A 14,581-nucleotide genomic window follows, 5' to 3' on the forward strand; every position below is an offset into this window, starting at 1 on the left:
CTGGCTAAGGCTGTTGGAGAGCTCTTAGCTCGGATCCCTCTTGTCACTCCTGGTGCAGAGCACAAGGCTTCCAAGGCTCACTCTCCCTTTGCTGGATTCTTGTGCAGCTGTCAGGCAAGGCAGCAGCACACACACAATCCATCCAGGGCATATTAGAATTATTATTATAATAAAGTGTTGTTTTATCAACTGTCTCCATCAATTGGACATCTTGTAAGACCAAAAAAAAAAAGACAAGAAAAAAATGAAAACATTTACTTCAGGCACTGTTTCACATGTTTCTCTTCCCATTTTGGTGATTTTCTCTAGTGTTGTTTCCATCTTGCTATATTTCAGAGAAATGTATCTGATCATAAAACAATGTATAAAGTCGTTATACAAAAAAGATTCTAAATGCATAACAAGCAACCAAAATTAAAATATGCCCAACACCTTTTCAGCCTATTTTTACCTTAGTCATATTTTTGCATCCATAAGTAAAACAAAACAAAACTCCCACCTGAAAAATTAAGCAAAACCATAAATTTTCAGTTATAAATTTAAGTAATTAACTATTTTACTTTTCACATCAGAAGCTTGAAGACTCAAAACCAAAACAAAAATCATGACATACAACATCCAGTTCATCCCTGGCATTATTCCAAATAAATCAGTGGTATTACACTGGGGATTAATTTGGAACACTGATGTGAATTAGAGGACTGTTCCACACAGCAGCCTCATCGTAACATACACACACAAAAAAATAACCAAAACGTTATGAGCATCACAAATGCTCATGAAAAAAATTATGCACCTACAAATCTATTTATAAGCAAACAGCACATACTATTTCAAGGAAATTTTATTATTTAGAAAATAATTATGTCAAATTTTCTGAGAAAGAAGGTTTAATAATCATGTAAAATACTTGACAGAACTCCACCCAGGAGAATATGAAGCTCCTCTAGAGCTCAGTTTTCACACATCCCATTGAAATATGACCAGTGATACGTTATGCAATTAATCTTCAAATATTGTTTTAATCCGGTTTCAAAGATTGATCTGAGTACTCAAGCCGGCTCAGCAAATGGAAGTCACCACCTATACAACATAGAGCTATATAAACTCATGAATTTCTCCTCCCAGTAGAAAACCATTCACATTTTCCTCCTCTGTTGAACACCGTGCCTAAGTCCAGTTTTGCAGGGCAAACAAGTTGCTGCTGCTCAGCTGCCTAGCCAGTGAAGTTAGTCAGAGGCTGCATCTCTCACCTCACCAGAGGCAGGCAGGTGCTCTGCCAATCCATCCCTCCTTCGCTCAGGGAGCGTGAGACCACACAGAGGCAGCAGAAGGGAGAAGTGAATGCAGAACACATCTCTCTTCTGCCGGCTCGCTCGACTCTCAAACACATCTGTAATGTTTAAGGCTGCCTCTGCCTTTCCAAGACAAATCTCTGCCAGGGGATGGTGTTCTCGATCCAGCTGCAGTTTCATGACCCGAACCCGCTGCTCGGCCAGTGCCCTACATAGCACTACACACTTTGCCAGATTGCAACTCATTCGTCATCGCTCGGTTTTCCTATCTGCGAGTGACCCGAAACCTCTAAGGCTACCCACAGCCAGCCAGCGAAGTTGCTTACGAGCTGTGTAATGGCTATGGAGTGGTTAATTTCTCTTTTCCAGTTTTCGTCCACCTTGGAGCCAGACTCTTTCTCGCTCCTTGGGAAGTTGGCTGTGCCCTCGCTGCCCCTTCCCTCACGGGGACCGTGCCGAGGCGCAGTGCGCTCACTTGAAGGAAACGCAGCGATAAAATATTAAAACCCTTTCTTGCTCGGGGATCTGTGCGTCGCCTCGCTGGCGGCAGCACCGCAACCGCGCCCGCCCTGATGGGCAGGGACACCCCCACACCCCCCCCCCGAGGTCACAGCCCCCCGACCCGTGACCAGCGACCCTTCCCCCGGGACAGCCGGACACGCGGGGGCTGCCCCTCGGCACTGAGAGGCGGGATCAGCCCAGGCTGCCCCACGGAGTGCGCAAACGCTCGCACGCCGCGCTCCGGACGGGGCAATTTAGGCAGTCCTGTCCCGCCCCCCACCGCGCACAAAATGAAATTTGAACTATGGCGGTGACAGAGCGCAGTGAGGGGAGACGGGGCAGCCCCCATTTCTCCCCAGCTACATGTTGCTTTGGGACAGCCAGTGCTCTGGGGGTGCAGCTGAACTTAAGGAGCACCCGCCGGGGGCGAGGAGCACGGCACCGGGGCGCGGGCAGCACTTACTGAAGAAGATGTACTCTGTGTAGCTGCTCCAGATCTTGTCGTCCCTGTACTGGTTGATGAAGGCGGCGGTGCCCGTGGAGTTGCAAGCCACCATGTGGAAGCCCGCCTCGGAGAGCCGGTCAAAGGCTTGCTCCAGGTAGGTGAATTTGAGGTAGAAGCGGGAGGTGTACTTCTCGGGGGGCCGGTCGGGGTCACGGCTCTCGTTGAGGGTCTCTCCGAAGACCTCCTTGGCCAGGGCGATCCTGCCGCACACCATGATGCGGGCGACGCGGCGGAACTTGGCGTCCGCCTGGTTGTCCCGCACCGTGGTGTAGGAGCCGCGGTAGCCCACGGTGAGGAAGCCCGAGCGCTTGTCCAGCGCCGCCCGCTGAAGCCGGTCGCTGCTGCCCTGCGAGTTGCTATCCTCCAGGTCGCTCTGGCAGCCCTCGTCGTTGAGAGAGCTCTGCTTGGTGACCTTGGGCGACAGCAGCTTCACCAGGTCGCCCAGCTGGAAGTACTCGGCCTCCCGCAGGAGCCGCTCCTTCTCGGGGAAGTGCTCGGGCAGCGCCAGCTGCTTGTCCCGCAGGTAATCCAGCACGTACCTGAAGAGGAAGCCGTCGCGGTCGATGAAGAAGCGCGCCCGGCTGTCCCTGGGCAGCTGGCGGGCCGCCGCGGGGCCGCCCCGGCACGGGGAGAACATGGTGGCCAGCGTGCTGTCCGGGACGCTGAGCAGCGTGGAGTGCCTCGTCACGTACACCTGGCCCCCCACGTTCAGCTCCACCACCTCGGGGAACGGCGAGCCCGACGGCCCCGACACCATGTCGCTGATGGGCAGGATGCTGCCGCCCGCCTCCTTCAAAGCCATGGCTGCGAGCGGGCGGCCGCGAAGGAGGGTCTCCCTCCTAAAAAAGCCGGCCTCCCTCCACCCCTCCTTCCCTCCCCTCCCCTCCCCTCCACCCACACCTCCCTTCCTCCTCCTCCTCCTCCTCCCCCTCCTTCTTCCCCTCCTTCCCCCGCCGCCCGGCGCGCCCGGAAGCGCCTGGACGGAGCTGCTGCTCCGGCGCGGCCGCGGGGCAGGACCCGGCCCGGGCGCTGGGACAGCCCCGGCTGGGCTCTGGCACGGCACGGCCCGGCCCCGCCCGGGGCTGGCTGCTGCGGCCGGCGGGGCGCGGGGCCCGCAGCCGCGCTGGGCTCGGCGCCGAGCGGCCCCGGAGCCGGCTGCCACTTTGCCAAGCGCTGCCGCGCCGCCGGGCTCGGCCCAGGGAACAGCCAAGCCCATACCGGGCTCCTCCCCTCGCTTCGCCTGGCTGCCTTCGGTTTGAAATTAATTCCTTTCCCCCCCTTGAAAATCTCCCAGCCTCCCCCAAATGCCTCTGCCTGTCTTACACTGTCGCTCCGGTCGGCACTCGCAGTGCTAGAATGATGGTAGTCCTTCCAAGAGTAGCATCCAGCACGATGCATATGACAGCGTTTTTGCCCATCTTTCCTCTATCAGCATGCCTTCAATATGAGCGAAGAGAGCATTTAATAGAGGGCACAAAGGAAACCAGCGTTCTCCTGTGCTCGTGGCACAAATCTAATGGGTCCTGATGGGACACAAATGCCGTTTTTGATGTTGTGAGGATTCACTATGGCAAGGCACACTGGATCTTGATTTTCAGAGAATCTAAGCATGCTCTCTACATGATGATGGAATTGGGGTGATTCAGAGCAGAAAAAAGTCAGCTGCCTTTAGGATCCAGATGACAGACACTGATTAGGAACACATTAGTGTCCGGATTCTTGGCTGTGAAGCACCCAAATTTCTACTATATTTAAGCAGGATAGAGTTTTAAATTTTTATCAGTTTCTAGTGATAGGCACAGCTCACCTGCATCCAGATTTCTGATGCATGTGTTTCCAGGCTGTGCTGCTGGAATATATTAGAGCCCAGATTTGTGCTCATGCATTGGCTGAGAGATGTACAATTGCATTATGCCAGTAAAAACCAAGGCCTAAACCTGACTGTGTTTCTCTGACTACCAGTGCCAGGCCTAAGTGTGACTGTTAAGCTGGGTCTTTCATACATGGGAACATTTTAGCTTTTTTTTTTTTTTGTAATCCTTTAAATGTTGAGGGTTCAACCATTAATTATGCCACCTAGGCAGGAGCCCAGCTTGTTCTTCATTAAAACAAGAGTGACTTCTGGCCTGGGGGTAAAAATCATCAGCAGGTAGTTAGCTGCAGTCTGTCACTTCCTCGCTAGTGTGCTGAGATCGAGATGACCAGTCATCCAAAGCTTGGTCAGGGTCTTTAAACTACTAGTAAAGACTTCTCTGCTTTAAAGCAGCAACATACACATCTACAGCACTTCATCTGACCTGTCTTAGATAGCTCTTTCAGGGTGGAAGGAATCAGTCCATGGTGATACTTTCCTCGCTTCATTTGCTATAGATTAACACTAAATCTCTGTTTAGAGAGAGCTCCTTTAGCTTTTACATGGCTAAATTGAGAAAAGACTCCTAGAAAATTAGATATGTTGTGCTTCAAACATAGGAATTTTGTGGAAGTTAAGGGGCATGCAAACAAATGTGCAGGAAAGATTTCAGGAAAGATTTCTGCAGTGCCCCTTCTTAACCACTCAACTGGAACCAATTAATAGCTTTGAAAAAAGAAAAAACTGTAAGAAACAAAGTAAAAATTTGTCCCTTTCCTTGTTTATTTTGTTTGAAATGGTCTTAAATGCCAGAAAAAACCATTCAAACTGCTGGGCAAGGAAGAAGGGCATCTTTGTTTATTGACAATTTTTGCTGTATGTTTCTGTAGGTTTAATTCCTTGGGATATGAGAGGAGTCACTTTTCATTGTCTTGTTCATTTCTGCAGGGGACATTGTTTCTCTTGAGGATTCAGATGAAATGTTTCTGCTGATTTCTAAGAGGACAGACTTCCTGTCCACTGTCTTCTGTGCAATACAGAATAATAGTTTGCCCACATCTAACACAACTCACTCCAGAGTATTGCATGGCTGCGACACTGCAGCACCACACTTATGAGCAGCACTGAACTGTTCCTATGGTCAGAGTGGTGCCATTAGAATGAGGATAATTGCATTTGGTTTTCCTCTCCAGAAGCCTGCAGCTGCAGCAGAACTGTATCTTAAACATTCTCTCTGGTGACTTGTGTTTGCAAGGATGTGTAATCTAAGAATACATACTTTAATATAGAGTGAGATCACTTGCCACACAGAATTTATCAGAGTTTGTCAGTTTGCATAGAAGTCATGCATAAAACAAATATTAATGTAATACTTACAAAAGTAAGAAGTTTCTTCTCAGGATTATCAGTGAAAATAGGGACAGTCTGTGCTGCATTCTTTCTAGGCTCAACAGCCACTGTGGCACTTGAAAAATCCATACACCAAATGTTACTGTCACTTCTGTACTAAGCTCCTGTATGCTGTTTATTATTTGGTCAGCTCATGGTTTCCTCTATGAATAAGCATGTACTAGGCCCATCAATGTCTTTGTCTGAGTTGATGGAAATAGTCCATGTAAATTCCAAAGGTAATTTTTCATGAGAATGGACAGAGAGAACTTGTTTATACTCTGTGGAGTAGGAGCCATCTTCTTACAGGTCTGCATTATGTACTGTAGGAGCATCCTGCAGTGCTGTTTGAGTGGAGTCTAAGGGCAGTACAATGGAGAAAAGTAAATCTTTAAGTACATAAGTAAATATCCTTAAACTTCAGACATGTAATGGTTTCTGATGCTTAAAGCAAAGAAGAAAAATGCAGGTGAAAATCTGTCATGGTCTGTTTCTTTATCTGTCAGGACTGTTTTGAGATTGGGCTGAGGAATTCATGTTAGTTGGAGATTCCCTTAGGTAGGCACATGTGCAAGCAGCAACAACAATCCTTTTGGAAGTAGCCTGGAGGGGCACAGTCAGGATAAATTCCTCAGATAAAAATCTTCTTTTCACTGTAGTCCTTCCTGCCCTGGAGCCAGTTGGTGTGCTGGTTTCACCAGTCTGCATGATGAATCTCAACTAACCTAAGAGGATCATGCTGAGAGAGGGGAAAAACAGAAAAGAGGGTCAGGAAGATCATCTGGACCACATCATGTCGATCAACCAGGTCATTCTAATGAAACATTCATGTAGATAAAAGTTTGCATTTACTGCTGCTCAGACAGTTCTAAAATGGAAATTAGGATGTCAGGAATTAATACATTTATTTAGCTTACAGCTCAGCCAGGTTTTGAACTGATTTACCCAGGTAAAGGTAAATTTTTTACATATAAAAAATGCTACACTAATCTTTTGTGAAACTGTATTTGGTAAAATTGTTAAATAAAACAGTGTTTCTGAGAAGGACAGAGGTGGAAGTGAGAGTTTTCTTCATGAGAGACTTGTTTTAAAGACACTCTTGAGTATGATTAAAAAAAGAAAAATCATTCACTAATACAATACAAGGTGATTGGATAACATGAAATAAAGGATACATAACCACTTTTCAAATTAAATTGCAAAACAAAATCTTACTTCTCTATGAAAATGAACAACCAAGTAAAGGATAATGTGTAGTAAAAGAACAGATACGCCCTCAGAGAGAGAATGATAAAAATTCTGTTATCCCAGCAAGGGAATAAATTAAGTGAACTTTTCTAGTAAGGAGAAAATTCTTTGTCCTGAGCTGCACAATCAGGAAAGAAGAGTTCCTGTAAAAGACGTTCCAGATGATTACTCTGAACAGGTCTGCAATAATTACAGAAATCACCTAATAAGCATTTAAGATCATTAAGTTGTCTTTCAAACAGTCATCAACACAAAAAAATATATTAAAATTGTAGACAGGAATGTGAAAAACTGCCAGCAGAATCATATCTCCAACACTGTTGTACTCTGGCCCAGTAAGCCTACAAGTCTTGGCCACTTTCACAATTTCTTCTTTCATTTTGGTTGTCATTTCTGTCATTTTCACAGATATTAATATTTTCCTGTTAAGAATTCTTCCTGTTAAGGTCTTACTTGCTTCTCTGTTAGCAACAAAACATCGTTCCAAAGTACTGATTTTTCTAAAGACTTGAAGCTTGTCTGTTTTCCATCCACCTACCAGTCAACACTTCAATACATATGTTCTGTTTGTTCCTTATTAGCTCATTCAGCACATTTTCCTTCCAGTCCTAAGATTCATCCTTTTTAAACCTTAGATGTATTTATATGTAATGTTTCATTATTCTGAAATGATTCGAATTACAAGAATTTAGAAATGGAAATGTTTGTATTTACATTGTATTTATATTAGAACTGTATGTAGTTAATTATCAGAGTTAAAGAGAAGCACTCATACATGTAGATGTGCTGTGGGAATTTGTACATTCAGGACCTAAACAACATTGTATACATTTGGGTTAGGACTATAGATTATTTAGTTGCAATACTGGGCCTTTAATCAGAAGAAACTAGCCTGTAGGCCTGATTCTGGGAATCTGGGAACTTTCTTTACAGTCTGTAGTTATTTATAGCTCTAATTTAAGTTGCATTTGAAACATAGCAAGCAGTTATTAAGGTTTTGAAAATTATGAATTCTCAGGGAAAAAAAAAAGACCTGGTGAGAAGTTTTGTAAGCCAGGTTAGTCAAGAAAGAATTTAGCAACTTTTGCTTCCCAAGGACTGGAAGTTTTGCTCACTAATAGTTAATTTATCTGTTTTCTGACAGTATTTACAGAGGTTACCACTGTGAAGTGAGCTCTGTCCTACTGTGGCTGAAGTGATTTGTTTGAATTATTCATGACAACAGCTGCATTACCTTTACCTGACAAGTTCCTCAGGTCGAGAGTCACTTTTCACTTATGAAAGTTAAAATGATGCCTGTGCTTTCATACTGTAGCAGTTTGGGGTATTCCCTACTAACTAACTAGTATTCCCTGCTAACAATACCAAAGTGAAACTAAAAGAAAGAACAATGCCAGGAATTAGAAACCTTTGTTAGAATATTTCAACCCTATTTTTTTACCCATACATATATAAGAATAATTTGATATCTTATATTATTGGATTTATTCCATGAAAAGTGCACAAATTTTTTTTTCATCAAGATTAGCACTCAGAATTAGCATTCCAAAAATATTTCGTTCATAGCTCCTTTTCAGAGCAGAAATTTGTCTTCTATGTAAATTTACACTAGCTGAAATCTGACTAAATTCTAACTTCAATGTGTCAAACTCTGCATTTAACATATTCTGCCTATAAACACCCCCATAGCAAGAATCTGTTCACTTGCTGTTAATTAGACCTAATAGCCTGAACAGTTATGCAAGTGTATTCCAAGTATGACAATGACATTTTTCTTACTTCTCTCAGTGTAGGCTGTATTTAGCATTTGAATGTACTATTTTTTTCCTTCTTCATTCATTTATCTTTTTGAAAAAAACATCTTTTAAATGTTGATCAGTGTGAAGTCATTTCCACAGAAGTACTGCTTATTGATGTTCTGCTCAGCTGCTCATTTCTTTCTTATTCTCAAGCAGCAATTTACCAGAGCCTGCTGAAATGAACAGCTTGACAGAATATATATATATATATATATATATATGGTATCATATGGTTTCCTTATAGTGAAGTTAGGCTGTATTTCATTAATACTTCCTCAATATTAAGACATTTAATGTGGTCACTTGCTATAGCAACAGTTTTTATGCAATTACACACCTTTTTGCTGTCATCAGAACAGGGTATCTCATATTCTTTTGCTGCCACTTCATTATGAACCTAAATTGAAATACAGAAATCTCAGGTAGTGAGGACACAGATGTAGTGGTACGCACTTGTGCTGGAGCAGTTACAGCCCAACTGTTTTTGTGAATAAAGATTTTGATTTTTCTGTGTTTTGAGTCTGCACAATCACAGCTCCTTTTGGTTTCAGCTTGTGTTTGCAGTGTTCAGGAGTTCTGACAAGTAGGCACTTAGTGTCTGAGTGGGTATGAATCTACAGTCTAGCACGCAGAAATGAATGCAGAGTGTTTATTTCAGGAACTCCCTACAGTAGTGCAAATTATGGCTTCTCTAAATTCAGTACAGATTTTTCCTGTTTGCTCTAGGTTATCTAATTTTGGAATAGATGATCATAACAATCTTTTCCTTCCTCATTAAGGGAGAAAATTTCAAAGAAAATATAATGCACAATGCTTTTCCAGTTTAAAATTATGCTTGAGTTTCTACATGCACAAAACCAAGAAAAGTCATTGTTTTGGTAATATCCTAAGTTGCCATGTTCTATGTCAATGTTTCTGTTAGTTAAGTGAAAAAGGAAGAAGACATGTCAGTCAAGGCTCTGATTATGCAAAACACTTAAGCCACATCTAGAACAGAATATTCAAAAACCTTTCCCTAATCACAAAATTTAATATGACTGAGGTGCCTAAATAGGGGATACTATTGCAAACATTTTTGCAGTATCTGAAGAACCCTGTTGCTTATGATGAGAGTACTGATTAATCTAAAAAGTATGCACATGCAATGCAGGATCAGAGATTATACTAAGTCTTTGCTTCTCTGTTAGTTATACTGATGTTTTGTTAGTAAAGCTTAAAACAATAATTCATAATGTTTTAGAGCTTACTGTCTACTCATGTCCTTCACAAGAGGCAAAACAGCATAATGAAATATGATTATTTGTTTGTAATTTCCATATATTTTTATTCTTTCTTTTGTACTTATCTTCTTACTGATGTTCCATTGTAAAACCAAATCAGAGTACAAAGATAGAATTTCTCTGTCATGCAGGAGGCTGCATTCACAAAAGAAAGCAGCAGAAGGTGTTACAATGATAAATTAATGATAGCTTTAAAAGAAAAAAAGTATGAAAGTGACAAAGCTCCAAAGAATAGCACAGTAAATTAACAGAGGAGAATGAAAAAGTCAGTAATACTAATAACAATGTGCATTTCATTTTACAGCCAACCAAATTGTTATCACTATCAAAATAGTATTAGACCATAAGGAAAAAATAAGAAAGTAAAATTCATAGAGGTGTCTGCCTCCCACACTTTAGAAGACAATAAAAAAAGTCAGGAAAATAGACAAAAAATAGACACATAACACAGTTAAAGACATTTTGGTTCAAATGCTGTACCACATTATTTTCCCTTGCGGTCATGTTGATAGTTTGAGACTGTTCTGTGTTGTAATCGGCAGACTTTTTTTAAGAGTATCACTATATCTTAAAAGGAAAGAAGTCAAAACTACAGAAGCTTGTCATACTTGGTCGCACAAAGTGAAAGCCGAGAGGAGTACAATTACTGTACATGACTACGGTATGAGTTCTGAAATCCTGAATGGCCAGGCTGGCCCAAGGCCAAATAAGTTGAAACTGATCCTAGATACGTTTATGCTGACGACAGGAAGGAGGTCAGTTTCAGAAGAGGGGGTTTCTGACCCTCATACTTTATTGCTAGAATCAAAAGAAAAAAAAAAAAGAAAAACCTAAACCAAACAACAGCCTCAACAAAGCAGCCTTAATTTGTTTCAAGGTGTTTCTAGGAAATAATGAAATAATAAATTTGATTTCTAGCCCAGTCTCATATTCCTGGTTTCTCTGAATTAGAGCACCATATGTAGATACAGAACTACAGTGTTCCTGGCACAGCCAAATTTCTGGTCATAGGCACTGGTTCTCCTGGCACCTGGTGCAAAGGAAAGGGCAGTGGGGAATTTTCCAAAGGGTGTCAGGGATGACACAGGTACTGGAAGGACCAGCCTGGGGTGATGCTGCCCTGGATGTAAGAACAAGCAGGAACTGTCAGGGCTGAAACAGTGACTAAGACCCGTTATTGTAGTGATGGGTCTCTTATCTCACTTTTACCACTGATATAAGTCTAAAAACTTTTCTTGTTGCCCTTGATGCCCTGGTCACATTTAATTCTGCCACATTTAATACCTTTCCTAACCTCATTGCTGGCTGGTAGGACAATCTGTCTGTGTCCCTCTAAGGCTACCTGTCCTTGCTTCCCCCCTTTTCCTGGGCAGCAGTCTTGGCCCTGTAGCAGACTCCCATTATGAAGTCACCTGTCCCTGCCCTGTATTTCATCCTGGATCCTCATAGCCAACCCATAGACTTTTGCCTGGCCCCTCTTCCACTCCCAGAGGGAGCTCCATGCATTCCAGCTGCTTATTGACAGAGAGTGTGACACCCTCTCAAGGCCTGCAAGACCAAGGAGCAGATCCTTCTGGAACCTGTGCTAAGGCACTTGGAAAATGATGAGGAGATTGGCCACAGCCAACATGGCTTCAGTAAGGGCAAATTGCTCCTGACAAATCTGATGGCCTGCAGCTGGGTGACAGTGTTGGAGGATAAGGAAAGGGCAACTGGCATCGTCTGCCTGGACTTGTGCAACGCATTTGATACTGTCCTGCACAACATTCCTGCCTTTAAACTGGAGATCTGTGGATTTGGAGGGTGGACAACTTGACTGATGAGGAATTGGTTAGGTGGTCATGCTCAGAGAGTTGTGGTGAAAGGCTCAAAGTCCAAGTGGAAGCCAGTGATGTGGTGTTCCTCAGGAGACAGTACTGGGACCAGCACTGCCTAACCTCTTTGTTGGTTACATGGACAGTGGGGCTGAGTGCACCCTCAGCAAGGCTGCTGGGAGCACCAAGCTGAGCGTGTCGACACGCTGGAGGGAAGGGACCTTGACAGACTTATGAGGAAATAGATGATCTTGGAGGTCTCTTCCAGCCCAAACCATTCCATGGGATTCAACCTTCCTGTCTCTTGTGAGACTCTTTCAATAGCTGCTAACCCCTTCTCATTTAATATATCAATTGGGGAGGAAAGGCTTCTAGAAATTATCTGAGTGCATCAGTAACTCAATTTCTTGGGTGTTGTAATATTAGAAGAATGTCTTATAGTCAGCTGACTCTATTCAAGCAAACTGTAGTCTTACCTTAATGTGGCCTCTCTAACAAGTTCATACATAGAGAGGATGAAAACAAAAAGAGTAGATGTAAGCAGGGGTTTGGGTGGGTTTTTTGTGGTGGAAATGTGCTATATGACAGATTAATGGGAAATTGATAGACATTAATATACAATAATGTAAGATCAGTTATAAAAGGATGTTAAAATGAATATATAAAAATGGAAATATGCTTAACCAAGTAGATGGGAGGGTGAAAGAGCTAGTCATATGAGGAGAAGTAGGCTATTATGGCCACAACTTAAATCTGGCTTGAAGATTACATTATCTGGGCTATTAAAAATAACAGTCACAGATTAGATGAAATCAGCAGAAATGTGAAATGAAAAGTTTGTGAAATGGGAAACCTTTGCCTTCCTTATGAGCAGCAGCCATCAGGAATGAGACCACTTAATTCCTTTTCACTTTGGGGCAAAGGAGAATGTAAAAAAATATTTTAATACCAACTTAAATGAGCCAGAAAATGCAATGTTAAGAGGAAAAGTTTGGGTTTTCCTTCCAGCTGGTCCAATCCATGCTATGAGAAAAGGCAGAGAGGAGTTAAAACATTCCCTTATGCATTCTCTGCCATTGCTGGTTTTCACGTAGTCATTGGCTTGCTTGTTACTTGAGTGAAAAACAATCGTGACCTGGTCATTCCTAAGGCTGCAGTGTCATTCAGCATTGAATCTGAATGGGTCTCAGAGAATAAACTGGCTGTACCAATATGCTATATTTTACCTGCTCCCTAAACAAGAGCTCAAGTGTGAAATGACTGAGTAAATTAAAAGGCATATGGAAAGGTCAAGAGAGCTGTAGGAGTAATGAGAGATTTTCTTAACCTAGTCATAGCTTTGAGAGACTCAAGTGGAGGAAATGAAGCTGGTAGTATATATATGGCAATAAAACACAGGCACTATTTTCCCACATCATAAGATTCAAAATAGTTTTAGCACAAATACTGCTGAGAATTACAAATCCTACAAATATGAAGAAAGCATGGAAGATGTCAAGCATAAAGATGAAATGAAAAGAAAAATTTGAGGTAAAACAGAGATGAGTCCTATAAAGCATCAAACCAATGTGTTTCAGGAACTAATAATTAAAGTCCAATGGCTTGAGGTACCAGGGAATACAAAAATATTTCCATTATTGAACATACTAAAGGTACTTAGTGTTTCAAGTAGTGCAGTGTAAGTGTAATTACACATAAGTGTAATATTAATACCAGCACTAATAAAGCATTAACACAGAATTAAGAACATGGCCAACTAATTTTAGATTTGACTAAAAAATGTTGCCTTAACATTGGTTCCAGTTTTATAAAGTGCACTTCCTGTTATAAATCACGAAATATTACAGGTGTTGCTCATTTTTCCATCTGCTGGAAATTGGGATTTGAAGGATCATATTTCTGAAGTCTTACTTTTTTAATACCTAAATTATTTATTCTTTGTGTATGTTGCAAATGCATCTTAGACTTGTCATTGACAGCCTGTGTTCTCTCAGCTCCTGGGGTCAACACAGCAAAATTACTGCTATGGGGTTGAAGTTTGAAGTTTACTTAAGATTAGGACATAACTCCTTGCAGGTGATGCTGATCAAAAAAGTTTTAAATCACCACTTTAGCTGAATATAAGATCTGTCTTCCTCACTCCAGTCACCCACTTTTATAATCTCAGAGCTTTTTTAATGAAAAATTATCAAGTAAGACCCTCAGTTCTGTTGCAGTAACTGAATGGGGATGGAGGCAGAAAACAAAATTCAGTACAATTTTTTATTTTTTCAGACTGTGACCTACATGAATAATGACCTACATGAATACTTATATGCTTTTTCTTGATTTAATTTGTATCTGCCTGGCTGATGATAAGTTTTGTTTGCATGCACAAAAGCAACGTCACCATTCCAAAATGAAATATATCTCATTTCTAAGATGTATTATAGAAAAAGGGAACTTTTTTTAGGCACGATAGGGTAAAGGAGCATATTCTAATTACTTAGCCCAGAGAGTCTGCATTGCATGTAAATCACAGAAGAATTTGGCCGTTGGAGCCATGTTTATCTCTGGGAGAAAAATCTCATCTTCATCAATAATGCCAAACAAGCAGTGAGTGGGACCAAACTCTGCATTTGCGGAGGGTGTGTTCTCAGCCAATTTACTCATCTTTTAGGCACTATGTTGTAAGATATTATTAGGCTTCTACTACATAGGTAATCATGGAGGCTGTTTTTTTATGAGGTAAAGAAGCTGGCTGCCATCCAAGAATTTTTACTGCATTAAAAGAAAATTTGATGATAGTGCTAAATTCACATTATCTATATTGAGAGCATCCTACCTAGGAGCACACAACACTATTTTAACAACTGTATCTGAAGCATCAACACCTTTAAACTCTTTTAAACTCTTTTA

General features: G+C 42.1%; 1 protein-coding gene across 1 annotated transcript in view; it reads right to left on the bottom strand.

The window, feature by feature from the left end:
- Positions 1–3,169, bottom strand: part of KCTD8 (potassium channel tetramerization domain containing 8) — a 91,978-nt gene extending 88,809 nt beyond the window's left edge. Inside the window, exon 1 of the mRNA XM_054294747.1 lies at positions 2,260–3,169. Within this exon, the coding sequence (XP_054150722.1) occupies positions 2,260–3,103 (844 nt within the window). The 5' untranslated portion in view covers positions 3,104–3,169. The remainder of the gene's footprint in view (positions 1–2,259) is intronic.
- Between the last annotated feature and the right edge of the window lie 11,412 nt (positions 3,170–14,581).

The sequence above is a fragment of the Melozone crissalis genome, unplaced genomic scaffold, assembly GCF_028551555.1.
Source record: "Melozone crissalis strain CALT ecotype California unplaced genomic scaffold, PUWL_Pcris_2 ptg000006l_1, whole genome shotgun sequence".
In the NCBI taxonomy this organism is placed as follows: Eukaryota; Metazoa; Chordata; class Aves; order Passeriformes; family Passerellidae; genus Melozone; species Melozone crissalis.